The following is a 20,109-nucleotide window of genomic DNA, read 5'->3' as shown; positions in this document are numbered from 1 at the left end:
ATGCCATTTCTAACACTTCCTTCTGTCGGATAGCTGCCTTCAGCCAGACAACAAACTCAGAGTAGGTCTAACCACCTCCCGAGCAGGAGACCCACGGCGTATGTTGCCGCAGCAAGGGCCCTTACATAGTCGACGCGAGCGACGCGCGTAAACGACGTGAGTGACGCGAGCGTCGCGCTTCCTCTCATAGTCTACACAGCATGCGCGAACGTCGCGGGCAATGCATGACATGCAATACACCACTCACGCCATAGGTGGCAGCAGAGTCACCGGTGTTTTCGCGGGGGGACGTTCCAGGTGACGTTCCGATCAAAGTGGCTACGGAAGAAGAGTGATGCAGCGCAGAGATAGGCGGTGGTATGTGCGCCCTTTAAATCCCACACGAGATCAGGATGGGGAATTTGTTTCTCTGGTGCTTCCAATGCGAAGCATGGACGAGGAGAGGCATTTCCAGTATTTTCGGATGTTTGATGATCTCCTTTCGCGAGTCATACGATATCTTCCAGACTCACCAAAACCGGCCCTTGTCAGGGAGCAGCTGGCAGATTATTTTTTGTCAGATGCTGGCGTGTTTCCCCATCAGTACAATGTGCTACAATTGGGTATGCGCACTGAACAATAAATGTATATACATTGGTCACTTGGAAGCATGACTTTTGATTCATTAGTTATCATGTTACACAAGTTACCTAATTTGGTTTACGTCAAACTCATTAATTCATATCCATATAAAATGTTTATACAACGAGCTATTGCCTTGACAGATGAATGAATTATTTAAGTGTAGGCCTATAGCCAAAGGCTTTAAGCTATAGCGGATAATGTCCACAGAAAATATATGGTAGGCAACATTATAAGAGAAAAGGGGTTTATTTATCAAATACAGAAAATTGTCCACCATACACGCACACATTTTTCATTCACTACACACTCACGCTTTCAAATTTCATTCACTCAAAGAGGCTACTGAAGTTATGTTTCACACAGAACATGGACATTTATGTTTCACATAGAACGTGAACACAAAACATTACGTAATTAATTCAAATAGGCTAATTCTAAAACAAATAAGGCCAGCAATAGAACGAATATCGGGTGACAAGAAGATCATTAAAATGGCTCACAATCCCGCATCAGCTGTCTGATATCGCGCATCAAAATAGAACTTTGACCCTGTGGAAGGGTTCGCATAAATTGGCACAGATAATTAGTAAAAGAGACGTCAAGTCATTCTTATCACGTTCCCGCATCCTCTCATATGTTCTTCTGTAAATATAACCTATAGTAGTAATAATGTACAATATTTGCAGTATCGCCCCCACCGACAACGCTTGGTATTGCATGGATCGGCGCGTCGCGTATCAAAAATTTGGAGGACGCGTTTTGCTACGCTTCGACGCTTAATGGCGGCCGAAGCGTCGCGTCGCGTAGCCTTTTGGACGCGTAAGCGTAGCGTTGCGTCGACTATGTATGGTGCGGCCACACCAACCGCGTTACTCGCGTTGGACAACGCGAGTAACGCGCCTAACCTGACGCTTGACCAGTGTGTGGTGGTTCAACGCTTCCAACGCGTCAACGCGCCAACGCAGCTAGATGAGTCCATGTCCATGCAAGTGAACGGAGCGTTCCCTCTTCGTCATAACTATCAAACCAAACATCCTTCACATTCACTGAGCGAACATTATGAAAGTAAAATGCACATTTCTCGCTAAAAATGCTTCCATAAACGCATTTAATGGCGTAACTATGTAACTATTTCCACCCAGAATAAAGAAAAATGTCGGCAGTGGCTGCGCTGGAGTCCGAGGTAGGAAACCCAAACGCCGCCGTGTTTGGGTGATAGAGTTTAGATCGGGTTAGATTAAATAATCTCGGATATAAATAACAATAATCGGGTTAAATAACTTCACATGGTGTGTCTGGTGTGTTTCCAGCATTCGTAGTGTTGATCAGCAGAGAAGCAGTCCGCCAAGACGTTGAGGTTGCTTAGCAACCAGAGACTCTGTCCATGCAAGTGAACGGAGCGTTCCCTCTTCGTCATAACTATCAAACCAAACATCCTTCACATTCACCGAGCGAACATTATGAAAGTAAAATGCACACTTTCTCGCTAGAAATGTTTCCATAAACGCATTTAATGGCGTAACTATGTTACTATTTCCACCCAGAAAAAGGAAGATGTCGGCCGTATGCTTCTGTGCAAGCTCACTACTCTCTGCCAGTGACGTCGGGTCAAGCTCCACGCTGATTGGCTACCGCGGCTAAGCGTCACGCGTTGGAGCGTTGAAAGTTCAATTTTCTGAACTCCGGGCGTTGGTGCGATGGGCGCGTTACTGCGTTTACGTGCGTAATTACGTGCAACTGCCGCGCCTAACGCCCCCAACGCAAACGCTTCAACGCTTCAACGCGTGTACCGCGCCTAAACCAATGGTTCCCTATGCAAAAATGCCGATTTTCAACGCCCCTAATGCTACGGCCACACCAAACGCGTTGCTCGCGTTGGGGGCGTTGAAAATCGGCATTTTTGCATAGGGAACCATTGGTTTAGGCGCGGTACACGCGTTGAAGCGTTGAAGCGTTGCGTTGGGGGCGTTACGGTACGGCCACACCAACCGCGTTGCTCGCGTTAGGGGCGTTGAAAATCGGCATTTTTGCATAGGGAACCATTGGTTTAGGCGCGGTACACGCGTTGAAGCGTTGAAGCGTTGCGTTGGGGGCGTTAGGCGCGGCAGTTGCACGTAATTACGCACGTAAACGCAGTAACGCGCCCATCGCACCAACGCCCGGAGTTCAGAAAATTGAACTTTCAACGCTCCAACGCGTGACGCTTAGCCGCGGTAGCCAATCAGCGTGGAGCTTGACCCGACGTCACTGGCAGAGAGTAGTGAGCTTGCACAGAAGCATACGGCCGACATCTTCCTTTTTTCTGGGTGGAAATAGTGACATAGTTACGCCATTAAATGCGTTTATGGAAACATTTCTAGCGAGAAATGTGCATTTTACTTTCATAATGTTCGCTCGGTGAATGTGAAGGATGTTTGGTTTGATAGTTATGACGAAGAGGGAACGCTCCGTTCACTTGCATGGACAGAGTCTCTGGTTGCTAAGCAACCTCAACGTCTTGGCGGACTGCTTCTCTGCTGATCAACACTACGAATGTTGGAAACACACCAGGACACACCATGTGAAGTTATTTAACCCGATTATTGTTATTTATATCCGAGATTATTTAATCTAACCCGATCTAAACTCTATCACCCAAACACGGCGGCGTTTGGGTTTCCTACCTCGGACTCCAGCGCAGCCACTGCCGACATTTTTCTTTATTCTGGGTGGAAATAGTTACATAGTTACGCCATTAAATGCGTTTATGGAAGCATTTTTAGCGAGAAATGTGCATTTTACTTTCATAATGTTCGCTCAGTGAATGTGAAGGATGTTTGGTTTGATAGTTATGACGAAGAGGGAACGCTCCGTTCACTTGCATGGACATGGACTCATCTAGCTGCGTTGGCGCGTTGACGCGTTGGAAGCGTTGAACCACCACACACTGGTCAAGCGTCAGGTTAGGCGCGTTACTCGCGTTGTCCAACGCGAGTAACGCGGTTGGTGTGGCCGCACCATTAGGCGCGGCAGTTGCACGTAATTACGCACGTAAACGCAGTAACGCGCCCAACGCACCAACGCCCGGAGTTCAGAAAATTGAACTTTCAACGCTCCAACGCGTGACGCTTAGCCGCGGTAGCCAATCAGCGTGGAGCTTGACCCGACGTCACTGGCAGAGAGTAGTGAGCTTGCACAGAAGCATTACGGCCGACATCTTCCTTTTTTCTGGGTGGAAATAGTAACATAGTTACGCCATTAAATGCGTTTATGGAAACATTTCTAGCGAGAAATGTGCATTTTACTTTCATAATGTTCGCTCGGTGAATGTGAAGGATGTTTGGTTTGATAGTTATGACGAAGAGGGAACGCTCCGTTCACTTGCATGGACAGAGTCTCTGGTTGCTAAGCAACCTCAACGTCTTGGCGGACTGCTTCTCTGCTGATCAACACTACGAATGCTGGAAACACACCAGACACACCATGTGAAGTATTTAACCCGATTATTGTTATTTATATCCGAGATTATTTAATCTAACCCGATCTAAACTCTATCACCCAAACACGGCGGCGTTTGGGTTTCCTACCTCGGACTCCAGCGCAGCCACTGCCGACATTTTTCTTTATTCTGGGTGGAAATAGTTACATAGTTACGCCATTAAATGCGTTTATGGAAGCATTTTTAGCGAGAAATGTGCATTTTACTTTCATAATGTTCGCTCAGTGAATGTGAAGGATGTTTGGTTTGATAGTTATGACGAAGAGGGAACGCTCCGTTCACTTGCATGGACATGGACTCATCTAGCTGCGTTGGCGCGTTGACGCGTTGGAAGCGTTGAACCACCACACACTGGTCAAGCGTCAGGTTAGGCGCGTTACTCGCGTTGTCCAACGCGAGTAACGCGGTTGGTGTGGCCGCACCATAACGCGAGCAACGCGGTTGGTGTGGCCGTACCTTACTCTCGGTTGCGCTGAACCTGCTACCTGAAACTGAAAACCCAGAGTTTCCACTAACTCAGAGCGAACAAACTCGGGGTTGCCTCAAAACCCGCTACCTGAAACAGGGCTCTTGGCAAGGGCAGTTGGCCCCGCCCACAAACATTTGGATTGTTTACATGTTTTAGCTCCTCCACATTTATTTTTTCCCTGAAACTGCCTCCATTTGAAGTTAATGAAACAAATATAATAAAAACCAAGTCTGATTTGTATCCTTTTCGACTCTGTCGTCACGTAAACATTAACCAGACAGATAGTCTCATTGACTACACGCTAACACTTCAACACATGAGCCATCTCTTCACTTGAGCTCATGGAAATAAAGCAAAGGATAAGTGGGTGAGGCCGTCCACCAGCATCAGTTACAGGACGGGAGAAAGGGGGCGAGCAGTGGTTGAATCTCACCTTTCTTTTTTTATTTCCTCTGTGAGGGGGCATACACACCTGTTATGTTTCTATTCGAAGTTTCAGCTTTTTGGAGCATTATCTTTTCTTTTTCAGTAAATTATCACATGAATACATTCACAATAATGTAGATCTCTCTAGAATAAACAAAACAACCAGAAAAGCCGCATAACCATTTTTATATATTATCTATACATTAGATTGTATAGGTTTTACTTATTATACTTTGTTTATTGGATTTTAGCAGGAGCAGATAACTGAAATGAGAGAATTTATAAAAAGATAAATATTTGCTATTTTGTAGCTACATATATAAATATATATATATATTTCTTTAAATATTGCTCAACATCAACAGCAGCTTACAAAGACTGACAAGACTAAAATAACACAACCATAAACAAAAAGGCAAAAAAAGGATAAGCAATAGTGACCCGTGTCAGTGATAGACACCAATTGTCTGTATTTTAGAAAATCACCCACACCCCAACAAACACATTATTGATATCCCTCCAAACCGTGAAGGTGCCTAAATAAAGAATGAGCGGGAAATGTGTCCTCTGAATGAATTGAAAGAATGGAGAATATAATCTTTTAGGAAAAACAATAGTTTCATATAACATTTATTCATAGTAAAAATGTATGTCGTAGAGCTACTAGATTTAAGCTTGTCCTAAAATCTACATGCACAAAAACTTTCACTTTGTGGAATCATCTATGTAATAATATTAAACATTATTAACAGCGTTCACTCGCTGACAGAAGAAGTTCCTCTTCTCCATACAGCTCCTGGCGTCCAGACGCTGCCTAGACAGACTCCCACAGTGGGTCCAGTCGGCGGGACACTTCCAGACGCTGTGTTCCTCCCCGTCCATCCACAGCCAGCGGGCCGCCAGCCAGCGCAGGCCGACCCACACCTCCCTCGTCCCGGCGTGGACCAGCTCTTCCTGGGCGAAGGATAAATCCTCGTGGGTGTGCAAGCTGAGGAGATCATACGAACCCGGCGGAAGCCCTTTGTCCACTCCCATTGCCCTGCAGTGGAGCAGAGCTTCCTCCCAAGACTTCTCCTCCTTCACCAACACGAAAAAGTACTTCTCACAAATATGGGCCAGTTTATCAATGCAGTTGTGTGTGTGCAGATTGTCCTGATAGACAATAGCACATTCGTCCTTCTCGTCCTTCTCGTCCATCCTTTCCAGCTTGGACTTCCCGGGCTGCAAGGGCAGGACGTTCTCCTCGCCGTCCGTCCTGTACCAGGTATCGTCTAGCTTTTGGAGACCGACAAAGCATTTAGCCTCGTTGAGATCATTATCAGGTATGTCGTTACAGACACGAGACAACATCTTCACCTCGGAGGTGTTCCTGACGTTAGCTAAACGGTGCAGGCCCGTACCATTTGTAGCCTTGCAAGTAAACTGGGCTAAGGTCCAACTCATCACCTGGTCCTGAAGAGAGAACACATTCCGTAGCCCCTGCTTGAAATCCCCTGGGGTGGAGAGACAGAGAGACAGGAGGAAGACCAGGACGTGGTACTCTGGACGGGGGAGCTCCATCTGACCTCCTGGTGAAGACCGCTTACCGGGAACTGAGTGGCGGCTTACACAATCACTCCTATCTTTAATAGTCTCAGAAAGAGGGGGAGGGAGAGACAGAGAGCAGGGGAGGGAGGGAGGGAGGGAGGGAGGGAGAGAGAGAGAGAGAGAGAGAGGAGAGAGAGAGAGAGAGAGAGAGAGAGAGAGAGAGAGAGAGAGAGAGAGGAGAGAGAGAGAGGAGAGAGAGAGAGAGAGAGAGAGAGAGAGAGAGAGATTTGGAAAATCCGTATCTATTTTTTATTTTAATGGTTTGACATTAAGGTTTAACAATGTAGAACAACTGTAGGCCACCAGAATTTTTTTTTTGCATTAGAACATCTACAATTAAAGCTCATTCACACAGTCTCATAGACCCTGGTTTAGCCCCAGAACTCTGCTTGAAAAACACAAATGATACTGATACTATTCTACACACCAATCTACACATTCAACATGAATCCTTCCCTAGCTACTCCTGTCTCCAGCAGCCTGTTAGGCATATGTATCTGCCTTATATGTTTTATTTTTTAATTTGTTTGAAATTGTATTGCTGCTATTTTGACCCTGGCTCCCTCCAAAAAATATATTGTCATCTCAATGGCACTTGCCTGGTCGAATAAAGTTTTGATAGTAAATAAATGAAACTAGGGTATTCATAGTTTTCATAGTTTCTAGTTTCTTATTTCAAGTGAAGTATCCTCATTCATGCTTAACCAGGGTGTTCAAAGTTTATTATTTGAAGTCAAATATCTCACTCTCTCACTCAGATGAGATGTGGGATTCATGTTTAAGCAGGGTGTTCATAGTTCTCATGTAGTTTATTTAATGCTAAGTATTCTCATTCACGTTTCAGCATGTTGTTCATAGTTCATAGTTGGTGTTGTGATATTAAGTTTGTATTTTTAACCTGGTGTTCTGTGATGACCCAGTGTGACCCTTGGGTATGCAGCTACAGCCTTGATCAATGTAGTGAGATTGTGCCAACGCTCCTTTGAGCTACAGCGGCATGCCTGAAGTGAGTCCACCTCATGCATGTCGTCACGGTAAGATGCAAAATGAAAGAAAACACAAATACAATTTTGCATACTCATCCATTTGATGACCCAGTTGGTATTATGAGCAAATCCAACAAATGAACAACCAAATTTAAACAAATGTTTACATCTTGAGATGAGGAGTGGTCAGGGGAACAGGTTTCTGTGTTTGTGTGTGTGTGTGTGTGTGTGTGTGTGTGTGTGTGGTGTGTGTGTGTGTGTGTGTGTGTGTGTGTGTGTGTGTGTGTGTGTGTGTCTGTATGTGTGTGTGTGTGTGTGTTTGTGTGCATGGGGGTATGTTGTGTCCTGATTGTGCAAGTCAGTTTGAGACACACTTTTCATCCTTAAAGACCCCTAACTTAAAGCACACTATAATGCATACGTACTGTTACGTATTTTAAGAACCTAAAGCAACCCACACATAGACCTTATGAAGCAGGACCAAACATATAAGCCGTAAATACTATACATAGCCACAAGGGGAACAGGACCTTACTGAAGGCTGCAATAAATACTTTAGCCACAGAAGGCAGCACCACAGAGGAAGCCGAGGGTAATACGTCACACAGGCTCCTCCCACTCCTTCCGGGTCCCAGCGGACCAGATGATAACACTGAACACTGATCAGAGGGAGCCAGAATTCTTCCGGTGTAAGTACCATATCGGCTCGGCTTCCAGATCGGCTCGGGGTCCGTCGTCTGCTGATTACGTTACACAATATCATTGGCTGTACGCTTGAATGGGCGTACATTGTGATTGGCTGTACGTCGGACAGTTGTGATTGGCTGTTTTGTGCTGTAGCTCTTGCTGAAGTCATAGCAACCACGAGGCAACAGCGAGCACATGTGTGAGCGTGAGTAGGTCCAGGGCTGTTTCCCAATGTCAAGGAAACATGCTCAACGGCCGCCCTTTTAAGGACGCTACGTCATAGAACGCTGACAAGCACTGTTCCAATGTTGAGGACACTCGAAAGCCTTTGTTTTTGAGAATTCCGAGATTTTTCAAGGATGCATCGCTGCATCCTAGACGAGCCAAAACTACCCACAATCCTCTGCGTTCACTGGGCGGTTATATTAGTTATATTAGTTTTCAGAAATATTTTGTGCCGTATTGCTTTTTATAGATTCATCATGTTAATGCAAATAATCAAGCCTAAAGACCTGTGCCACTTTTCAAACGTTTTTGCAACTTAATGATACGTTGCTATATTTTGCATGGACGTAGCTGGTGTTAAACACAACTGTCACCAATGTCAATTTACTCGCTCACAAGATTACATTATTTATGTATACCTATTTATGTTTGTGTTGAATCGTTTTTTTTTAGGGTCAGCCCAGCAAACGGAGGCTTTGTGCGCCTTAGGGTGGCGCACAAACATTTGTTTACCGGTGGAAGGGATAGTGCCACTATCCAATGTTGTAATATTAATGCACAACCGATCATTTGCAATGTTTGTAATTTTTAATGAACGTATATAATTCTATTTTATATGATATACTTATGTGTTCAAAGCACTGGTAGATTGTTGGCATATATGAATGAATGAATCAGATCATATATCCAAATAAATACACGTTTATCATCTCTTTCTTTGTCTTTTCCCCCTGCATAATAGTAATCAACCGTACTGTAAATGTGATGCATGAATTAAGTTCTCAGACAATTTCACTTAGTTTTATAAAAATTGAATGGATTTTCCTTTTAATAAAGACAATTCGATCAACCACAACAAAGCTTTTGTGACTTCCCCAAAGAGGCTCCATGGGAAGGAGACATGACCGCATTCATAACAGACAAAAGTCAAATAAATATCGATCAGCTTGATTGCCTCCATGTTTTATTCATAAGCGCACATGTGTTTACAAGCGGACACGCAGTATTAAAGGCCCACTATGCAACTTTTTTAGCCAAAATTACATTAAGTATGCAGGTTGAGAGTTATGCTGATGGTTCTGCATCCATTTCTGGGTCGATTGGTGGGTGTGTCATTTTCCCATGTGGCCTCTACAGTGAAAAAGCGCATATGCAACTTGATGTGTTCGGGCCGAGCGCTTCCGGATGTGACGCGGCGGAAGTATCCTCGAAAATGTAGTCAGATTGTAGTTTCGAAAATGCTTTACGGCACAGACACACCCAAACATGGCACCGGCTAGATATAAACAGCCAGTTGCGAGGCAATTTGGCTTGATTTACCTTAATATAACAGGCTAGGAGTCATTGCGATGGTTCCATTATACATTTTTGTTCGATTGTTCGTTGTTTCAACTCCCCCTTGCGCATCTTGGTGGAGAAAATGAATATGTTTCTGCCGGCGACCCGCCGCCCACTCTCGCGGGAGTCTCGGGTCTCGCGAAGTAACGAATTGCTTTGCGGCACAGACCCCAAAACACGGAACCGGCTCGATATAAACACAAGTAACTAAGGGATTGTTACATTCATCATAGATCAGCCGACTAAAAAGAGACAGAGAAACCCAATGTCGGAGGAACAGAGAGAGAAAGGGGAGACTGACCGACAGAGAGGCCAGACACGAGTAAACGTTGGGCAAGCTTTTCAGGAATAGCGTGAACTGAAAGAAAAAGAAGACTTCAAATCAGACTCCGACTTGGCCGTGTTGCTTTTGAAATTGAAAGTACCCTTGGGTGAACTATGTCCTTGTGGTATTCTTGATGTTGATAGTCTCTGTACAAATGTGTTTGCTCAACCATTTTGTTGTGAGCCCTGTAAAAATTGTTTTCTCGACCGTTTTGTTGTGAGCCCTGTATGTTTCTAGCTTGCTTGGTTGCAGCCATATAAACACCTTTGTTTCCATTGGTGTTTTGCTGTTCGTCTGTCTCGTCCCCCAGATACAGACTGAATCCCCGAATCCAGGTTCTTGTTTATTTCGATTATTATGTTGGCCAACACTCTCACACTGATTGTTCTGTTCAACCTAAGATAAAACAATCATAATCTAGGATATAAATTCTCCCCGTCAACTATAAAAAAGATGGTTTTATGTTTATTGCAATACAAATACACCATTTTAAAAATGTATAACCTTGCATGTGCATGGGGAAGGGTCGTCAACGAGTTGTTACGACAGTGTTGTAAAATATCTACTACGAAGCTGTAGGGGGCGCTGTGTAGAGAAATGTGCGTGCCAAAACCAAGAAAACAGCGAAGAAATTCCCGAAGTTGCATAGTGGGCCTTTAAAAAGCAGAAGCGCTTCCACACTACCAAGTCGTTCCCAAAGTCAGACGTTACAAACACTAGGAAGCACTCGAGCTAGCACTCAAGTCTCATCTCCATAGGACGCGACTAGCAAGGACACGTCCTAGCAAGGCTGCAGCCTTCACTTTGGGAAACAGCCCATGTGTCTAGTTTCGGTTTGTGTTGCCAGATTGGGCATATGTCCCGTTTTTCCAGCCTAACGTGATTCAAAGTAGCCAAATGAGGCTGAAAATGTGCCCAATCTGGCAACACGGACGGCTTATCTTAACAGCCAAGATGATTCCGAGGGATGTTTTGTTTTTAGAAGCAAACTATCTATACAGATAGGTTGGGAATGGTCTATGTTCAAAATGAAAGATCATTACAGGCTCTTTAATTTAAGCCATAAAAAACCTTATTGCTGTAGATAGCTATTGTGTGACGTAATCAGCAGACGACGGACCCCGAGCCGATCTGGAAGCCGAGCCGATATGGTACTTACACCGGCAGCTATTTGGACAGGGTTAGGTCTATTGATCAGCTAGGAGAACGCTCGCACGTGCTTAGATACATCTTCAATCTCTCCTTGCTTCGTAGTCTCAGTTTACCATACCGAAAATACGAGATACCAAATAAACTCTCTTAAAAGCTATTCCTTTGGATTTGATCACTTTCCTTGAAGAACTCAGCAGTACTAAACATAAAAAAGTAAGAAATCCATTGATTAGAGAAATATGTCTTACATACACAATGTGGTTTGCCATTTAGCCTCTACAGTAGATCTTACAATTAATATATATTAGATGTAGATACATTTGAAGTTAATCAAACAAAAGAATAATAACCTGAGTCTGATTGTATTCTTGTTGACTCTGTCGTCAACATTCCAACATTCCTTTAATTGCGTTTGACATCATTGAAATATCCAGAGACTGTGAATGCAGTAAGAATGCCCCCCAAGGTTTCCATGACTGTAAGATGAGGAAGTTCATGTCTTCTTCTTCTTCTTCGTCTTCTTCTTGCTCTCCTTCGTCTTCCCTCGCTTCAAGGGCCCGCGGCGAACCGCACAGCCCCGCCACCACGCCTGGATCTGAGCACACACACACACACACACACACACACACACACACACACACACACACACACCCACACACACACACACGCTAACAGGCTAGTAATGCTAACATCCAGGCTTTCCAATACCAAGCTTGCCAAGTTTGATGCATTAATATTAGTTATATTATGGGGTGCTGGATGGTTACCTTGGTAGCAGCATGTTTCTGCAGCTCCTCATACTCCCGCCTCCTGCGAAGATTCTCCTTCTCAACCCTATCCTGAATAACAACCTGCTCACTCTCTCTATACTGAATACACTCACAAACACACACACGCACACACACACACACACACACACACACACACACACACACACACACAAACAAGAACACACACATCAATACACACACACATATATTAACAACCACACCTACACACACACACACACACACCCACACCCACACCCACACCCACACACACACACACACATACACAGCGTCCTGGTGGGAGGGAAGCTAACCTTCTGAGCCAGCTCCTTCAGGAGGAGCAGGTTCTGGGTCCTTCTGGTCTTCAGGGAGCCCAGCTCCTCCTGCTTCTCCTCCAGCGCCTCCTCGTACCTCCCCATCAGCTCCTCCAGCCTCTCTCCCAGCATCTAAAACACACACACACACACACACACACACACACACACACACACACACACACACACACACACACACACACACACACACACACACACACACACACACACACACATTAACACAGACTAGACAAGCTCTGTCCCCTGTGTTCCCAGCTAGGACCTGCTCCTTGGTTACCTTATTGGAGAGTTTGTGTACTGTGCATCGCTCTGAAACCAGGAAGACATTTTCAAACATATTGTTGAGGGGATAACATCAAACATTTGGAGTTTTTAGACAACAGTGTGTTTACAACAAGCAAGAGGGAAGTCCTGTTGACTTTGTGACAGAGTTGTCACTCGTGGTTGTCATGGCGACAGAACTGTCTCCCCAGGTTGTCCAGGGAACAGAGCGGTGTCTCCTGGTTGTCATAGTGACACAGATGCGTCCTCCTGGTTGTCATGGCGAAAGAGTTATGTCTCATGGTTCCAATGGTTGTCATGCTGGCAAGGATTGTGTCTCATGGTTGTCATGGAGAGAGTTGTGTCTTATGGTTTTCATGGTGGCAGAGTTGTCTCATGGTTTTCATGGTTAGAATTGTGTCTCATGGTTCTCGTGGTGACTACACACACATTATACACAATACATACATCACATACACAATACACACATCAAATACACAATACACACACATCACATTCACACCACATACACGATACACACACATCCCATACACAATACACACACATTACACACGTCCCATACACCAAGTCTCACCACGTTGGAAAACAAGGCTGACTATCTCGAAAATCAGTCAAGAAGAAACAATTTAATTTTTGAAGGGATTGAGGAATCACCACGGGAGAGCTGGGCTGATACTGAAGGTAAAGTCCGCAACCTAATATCTGACAAACTAAAGCAGGATGTAGGAGCCATGCAGATTGAAAGGGCTCACCGCAGTGGGAAGCCAGATCACAAAACTGACGGGAAGCGTCCCATTGTAGTAAGATTCTTAAACTGTGGACAGAGAGCTAATCTTGAGGAGCAGAAAGGAACTGAAGAAGACCGCCCCTGGGATTTACATCAATGAGGACTTTTCCGAGGCTGTACGGCAGAGACGAAGAGATCTGAAGGTAAAGTCTGCAACCTAATATCTAAAAAACTAAAGCAGGATGTAGGAGCCATGCAGATTGAAAGGGCTCACCGCAGTGGGAAGCCAGATCACAGAACTGACTGGCGTCCCATTGTAGCAGGGGTTCAAATTAACTATTTTTCACCACCGTCCTGGAAACGTCCCGAAAAACATTTTGAACCGTCCCGAATCGTCCCGAATTTTTCCCATAAATATTTTTTACATTTTGAGTCGTTACTTAGGCCTACTGATAATATAATAAAACACAATACATTATGTTGATGAAATAATATATTTATTTCAGATGACAGCAACACCCTCGCAGAACTGTGGTCTATCTACGTGACCACAGTGTGTGTGTGTGTGTGTGTGTGTGTGTGTGTACATAGAACAATGTGTGACGCAGCGCCACAGAATCAACACCGAGCGCCACAAATTGATTCAGCTTTTTTTTTTTTTTAACGTTTTAGCGATTTTGAAATATAAATATCGTTCCGTTCGTACACCCCGCGTAGCAATCTTTCTCCCTGTCATTCGCGTTCACAGACGCACAGAGAGACAAGCGCGCATAGGCCTACATGCCAATGGTGCGCGGGTACACTACCACTGATTGGATAAACCTGCGTATCATGCACACGCACTGACAGCGGATTCGCCCGCTCATCCTCTCAATGCACCTACAAAGGCAAACCCGAAGCAGCAGGAATGTAAAAAGGGATAGTGTATAGAACGCCGGTAATTATCGGGAAAATAAGCCCCGACAGGGCGAACTTGCTTCGCCCTGAAGGGGCTTATTTTCAATCATGACCGGCGATGTTCTCTACATATCCCGCTTATTACACGGCTACTTGCCAAAACGAAACAATAACTTCACATGGTGTGTCTTTTTACAATTTATTTGATACCACCAGCATTCATAGTGTTGATCAGCAGAGAAATAGTCTGCCAAAGACGTTGACGTCGCTTAGCAACCGAAGTCGCTGGGGTTGACAAGTTACCGGTACTTGCGGAGTGAGACTTCATTAGAGGCGAAAAATCGGTTGTTTTCCTTGACAGCGGTCAATCATACTCATGATTATACTTAGCAACGGTGACTTATCAAATATAATTCACCGCCGGAAGTTGTAAGGGTCCCATTGCAAGCGAACGGAGCGTTCCATGGCATTGAGAAGACCCATGTAATAATTGCAATTAATGTGAAATGCAGCTGCTATGTAGCCTATATATATGAAATTTAGATAAATTAAATATAGATAAATGACGGTGTTAGACCCCCAGGCCGTTCTGCCGGCGATTTAAATTTGCTCTGCAGCATAGGTTGGAGATCGGGAAGTCTCCCGGTGGGCCGGCCCACTTTTTTTTTTGACTCCGTACGCAGCCCCGCCTTCTCCAGTGAACCAAGAAAGCCTGAAGAACGGGGGATTTTACACCCGCTGTCACGCTGAACAACACAAACGCTGAGGCGCGCCAACCAATTGAACGAAGCCCTTTCCATTAAATAAGTTTTTTCCACCGATCGCGAACATCACAGAAAGTGTTGAAAACTTAAACAGAAAAATGAAGTCAGTGCCCGCAAAATTCTCTTCGTCCCGAAGTCGTCCCGAGAGAGAATAAAAATCCTCCCGATGACAATTAATTACGTCCCCGGGACGTCGTTAATTTTAATCCCTGCATTGTAGTAAGATTCTTAAACTGTAAGGACAGAGAGCTAATCTTGAGGAGCAGAAAGGAACTGAAGAAGACCGCCCCTGGGATTTACATCAATGAGGACTTTTCCGAGGCTGTACGGCAGAGACGAAGAGATCTTCTGCCTAAACTTAGGCCCCGTTCACACGAAGCCGATTTCATGGCGACACCGCAAAGGTCTTGTACGGTTCGGCCTTCCGTACACACGAAGCCGGCGAATCCGCTGACCGAAACCGCAAACTTCTGAAACCACCCTCGGAGGTGGTTTCAAATCTACCCGGTTTCGTTTTGGATTCGTGTGTACGCCTGAAACCGACTGAAACCGCAAACCATGACGTCATCGCCCCACCCCTCAACCTCCTAGCCAATGGCTCTTAAGCCCGCGGAGTCTCAGAAATCACATGCGAGCATGCGCATAAGGGCAGCCTTTATGCGCATGCTCGCCTCTTCTTCTTATTTCATTTCTTCTGGATTTCTGTACCAGAAGAGGCGCCCCTTATGGGCCTGGAATGTGTACTACAGCGTTTCTACAGATCTACCCGGTTTCGCTTGGCTTCGTCTTTACGGAGATACTTCGAAACCGGATAGATCGAAACCGTAACGGCTTCGTGTGAACGGGGCCTTAAGGAGGCATGGGATAGAGGGGACATTGCCTACTTAAGATATGATCGCCTTGTGACCCACCCACCTAGGGAGCGAGGGGCTGTGTCGCCCCAGCACTTGTCCTCCACCCGATCCTGAAGAGTGGTATGTAGGACTCAGAGATGAGGACCTTCTGTCTTTTAACTTGTATTTAAATTCTCTAATGTCTATCAAACTACCGAAAAAAGGTTTGAGGTTTGCTCATTTAAATGTCTGTAGTTTAAAGAACAAGGTCCAAGAGCTATTTACTATTCTACACGAAAATGATATTCATATTATGGCTGTGTCAGAGACTCATTTGGAAGAAGCCATAGAGGATGTGTCATGCCAAATTTGTACCGGCTGCCAAATTTGTACCAGGCACGTCAACAGTTGTCCGTTGCCAGGCAACGGACAACTGATTACGTAAGGGTTGTCCGTTGCCGGGCAGGTTTCAAAAAACATTTGCGCTCATGTTGCCAAAGAAGAAATAACATAATACAGAAAACGGATCGCTAGATAACACTTGTTTTTACTTTATATTTGTATTGTATTTAATTGTTTAATCAAATTTAGCAAGTAAACTGAGTGTTTAAAGCAGGTCAAGGACGAAATAGCACAATACAGATAACGGACAAGTGCGAATGAATGAGCTTGAAGGTTCGCGAATGTTCGTGAACCTTTCACGTCTTTCGACGCGCGATCATCTGTTGCCAGGCAGGTTTTGAATGGATTACGTATGGATGACGCGCCCGGTACAAATTTGGCAGCCGGTACAAATTTGGCATGACAGATGCAGCTGTTTCCATTCAAGGTTACAATATATTTAGACTGGACAGAGACAGGTATGGGGGAGGTACTGCTTTCTACATTCAAAATCATATTCCAGCTAAAATAAGGAAAGATCTAGGTATGGCTGGAGTAGAAGCCTTATGGCTACAAGTTCATATCCCACATCTGAAACCTATATTGACATGCTGTTGTTATAGGCCACCATGCTCTAATGCTGAATATCTGGATAACATATGCATGATGCTGGAGAATGTAACTGATAATGGCAATGATATTTACATGCTTGGTGATATGAATATAGACTGGTTGTCCAGTAATTGTACATTGAAAAAGAAGTTGAGCAATGCAGCCACATTATGCAACCTATCTCAAGTCATAGGTGTACCCACAAGAATTAATGTCAATAGGGACGGAAGGGTCACGTCAACCTGCATTGATCACTTTTTTACAAATTGTTCTGAAAAATGTTCTAAAGCTGTGTCGGTGCCTGTGGGCTTCAGTGACCACAATATTGTTGCTTTAACTGTGAAAACAAAGGTTCCTAAAGCAGGGCCTACAGTGATTCATAGAAGAACATATAAAACCTTTCTAGAAAAGGATTTTATTGCTGATGTAGAAAATATTGAGTGGGATACTGTGCTTGAGAAGATGCATGTAAATGCTGCACTTGACTTCTTTATGAATTTATTTTCTGCAGTGTGTGATAAACATGCTCCGATTAAGAAATCCACTGTCCGTTCACTTAAAGCGCCTTGGCTGGATGAGGAATTGAGAAAATTGATGAGAGAAAGGGACCTACTGAAAAGATCTGCCATCATGTCAGGTAATGCAGCAGATTGGCAAGAGTACCGCTCACTAAGAAATATAATAACTAAACTAAATAGACAAAAGTAAAAATATTACTATCATTCTATATTTGAGGAGTGCCATGGGGACAGTAAAAAACTTTGGAGAGTACTTAATGAGGCTATGGGTAGAAGTAATGGCCAAAACTCCTTCATTTATTGAGCTGAATGGAGAATTTATTACCAAACCTTCTGACATAGCAAATTATTTCAATAATTACTTCCTCAGTAAAGTAAACACACTACAAAATCAAATGCTGCCTGTTAGTGGTGGGCTGTCCAGAGCTATAATACAAAATCATATTATGTGTGGTAAGGATTGTGAGTTTGATTTCAAGCCAATCAGTGTTGATTATTTGGTTAAGATACTTCAAACAATTAAGTGTGACAAACCTTGTGGGGTTGATAATATTTACGGCAGGCTTTGTGGAAAATTGCAAAGGTTACTCCTCTGTCAAAAAACAGTTGGGAACCATTTACAGGTCCAAACAGTAGGCCTATCAGCATCCTACCTGTCTTGAGTAAACTTTTGGAGGGAATTATATTTAAGCAGATCCAGCAGTATCTTGCAGAAAACAACATTAACTCAGATCTACAGCATGCATACAAAGCAAGCTACTCTACAAGCACTGCACTGACATGTCTTACTGACGAGTGGTTCAAACAGATTGACATGAAGTCAGTTGTTGGGGTGGTGCTCTTGGATTTCAGCGCAGCCTTTGACATCATAGATCATGAGCTACTACTCATGAAACTATCGGCGTATGGATTCAAAGATTCTGCTATTGAGTTATTGAAGGGCTATTTAGTGAATAGGCAACAATGTGTTAAGTTCACTGGCTCTCTGTCAAATATTGAGACACTCCAGTGTGGAGTTCCTCAGGGAAGCTGCCTTGGCCCCCTTCTCTATTCTATTTTTGTAAATGACATGCCATATGTATTGGAAAATGCAGGAATGGGGACTTATGCAGACACAACTATGTATGTATCGTCGGACAGCATTGAACATGTTAATGAGGTGCTTCAACAAGAGTTAAAGCTGGTTTCTGAATGGATCACAGAAAATAAGCTGAAGTTGAATGTCTTAAAAACTAAATGTATGGCATTAGGTTCTAAATATGCTCTCAGAACAGATCAGAAATTAAGCCTCTCTTTAACGGTAGAACAGGTTAAAGAAGTCAAACTGTTGGGTGTCACAATTGACAAATCACTGTCATGGTCCACTCAAATTAAAAAGACAGTGGTGAGAATGATATATGGTATCTATGCCATAAGAAGGAGTGCTCATCTGCTTACGAATACATCAATTAGACTAGTCATACAATCTCTAGTTCTGTCAAATTTAGACTACTGTCCTGTTATCTGGTCTAGTGCATCAAAACAAGAAATTAGCAAACTGATGCTTGCTCAGAACAGAGCGGCAAGACTAGCACTTCGTTGCTCTGTTAGGAGTAGTGTGGATGATATGCACACCAGGCTGTCATGGATGAGGGTGGATGAAAGACTGGCATGCAGCCTTATTCTGTTTCTAAATAATGTGTACTCCTCACAGAAACCCGTCAGTTTTTCTTTACAGCTATCGCCTGTAGATGAGAGACATGGATATAATACCAGACAGGCACTAAGTGGTCACTTTACTTGTCCTCTACCCAAAACCAATGCACTCAAAAAAACAGTAATGTACAGAGCCATTGCATACTGGAATCTGCTCCCCTCATATTTGACTCTAACAAGGAATAAAGGTAAATTCAAAAGGTAACTTAAGGCAGCAATAATCAGAAAGGAAATTAGAGTAGATTAGGTTATTATTTAAGGTATTTTTGGACTGACAAAAATAATTTGTTTTTAGTTTTTTGCATTATTTACATGTAATGTAAATGTTGGTTACTAAGTCTGTGTTTTGGTCACCGACAATGATCATTCTGTGTTGCACTTTAATCTGTATTGTAATGTCTTTTGCCTGGACCCCAGGAAGAATAGTATCCACTATGGTGTGTAGACTAATGGGGATCTTTAATAAACTAAACTAAACTAAACAGAGTGGTGTTTCATGGTTGCCATGGTGTAGTGTTGAGGACCCACCCTCTGTTGCTCCTTCAGGAAGGTGATTGACACCTGGTGATTCCTCTGCTCCTCCTCCAGCTGAATCAGGAGCAACTACACACACATTATACACAATACATACATCACATACACAATACACACATCAAATACACAATACACACACATCACATTCACACCACATACACGATACACACACATCCCATACACAATACACACACATTACACACGTCCCATACACATTACACAATACACACGTCACATACACAAAACAATGTCTCAATAACCAATAATCAATAATCTCAATAACCCTAAAACAGAATATCCTCTGGTGAAACCACCCATTTTAACAAAGCCAGAGTCACTGAGGTTCAGTCTAATCGGGAGTCACTCTGGTTCAGTCTAATCAGCAGTCACTCTGGTTCAGTCTAATCGGGGGTCACTCTGGTTCAGTCTATTCGGGAGTCACTGAGGTTCAGTCTAATTGGGAGTCA

General features: G+C 43.9%; 1 protein-coding gene across 6 annotated transcripts in view; it reads right to left on the bottom strand.

Moving 5' to 3' along the window:
* Window positions 1-11,657: 11,657 nt before the first annotated feature.
* Window positions 11,658-20,109, bottom strand: part of drc9 (dynein regulatory complex subunit 9) — a 12,817-nt gene continuing 4,365 nt past the window's right edge. For all 6 annotated transcript variants that reach the window (XM_030381139.1, XM_030381138.1, XM_030381140.1 and 3 more), the window contains 4 exons: window positions 19,637-19,711; window positions 12,379-12,510; window positions 12,065-12,166; window positions 11,658-11,892 (listed from right to left, as the gene is read on the bottom strand). In XM_030381139.1, coding sequence (XP_030236999.1) covers window positions 11,791-11,892; window positions 12,065-12,166; window positions 12,379-12,510; window positions 19,637-19,711 — 411 coding nt within the window. In that variant the 3' untranslated portion in view covers window positions 11,658-11,790. The remainder of the gene's footprint in view (window positions 11,893-12,064; window positions 12,167-12,378; window positions 12,511-19,636; window positions 19,712-20,109) is intronic.

Source organism: Gadus morhua, chromosome 16 (genome assembly GCF_902167405.1).
Source record: "Gadus morhua chromosome 16, gadMor3.0, whole genome shotgun sequence".
NCBI lineage: Eukaryota > Metazoa > Chordata > Actinopteri > Gadiformes > Gadidae > Gadus > Gadus morhua.
The sequence above is the reverse complement of the archived record's forward strand: the minus strand, read 5'-3'. Positions and strand labels throughout refer to the sequence as shown.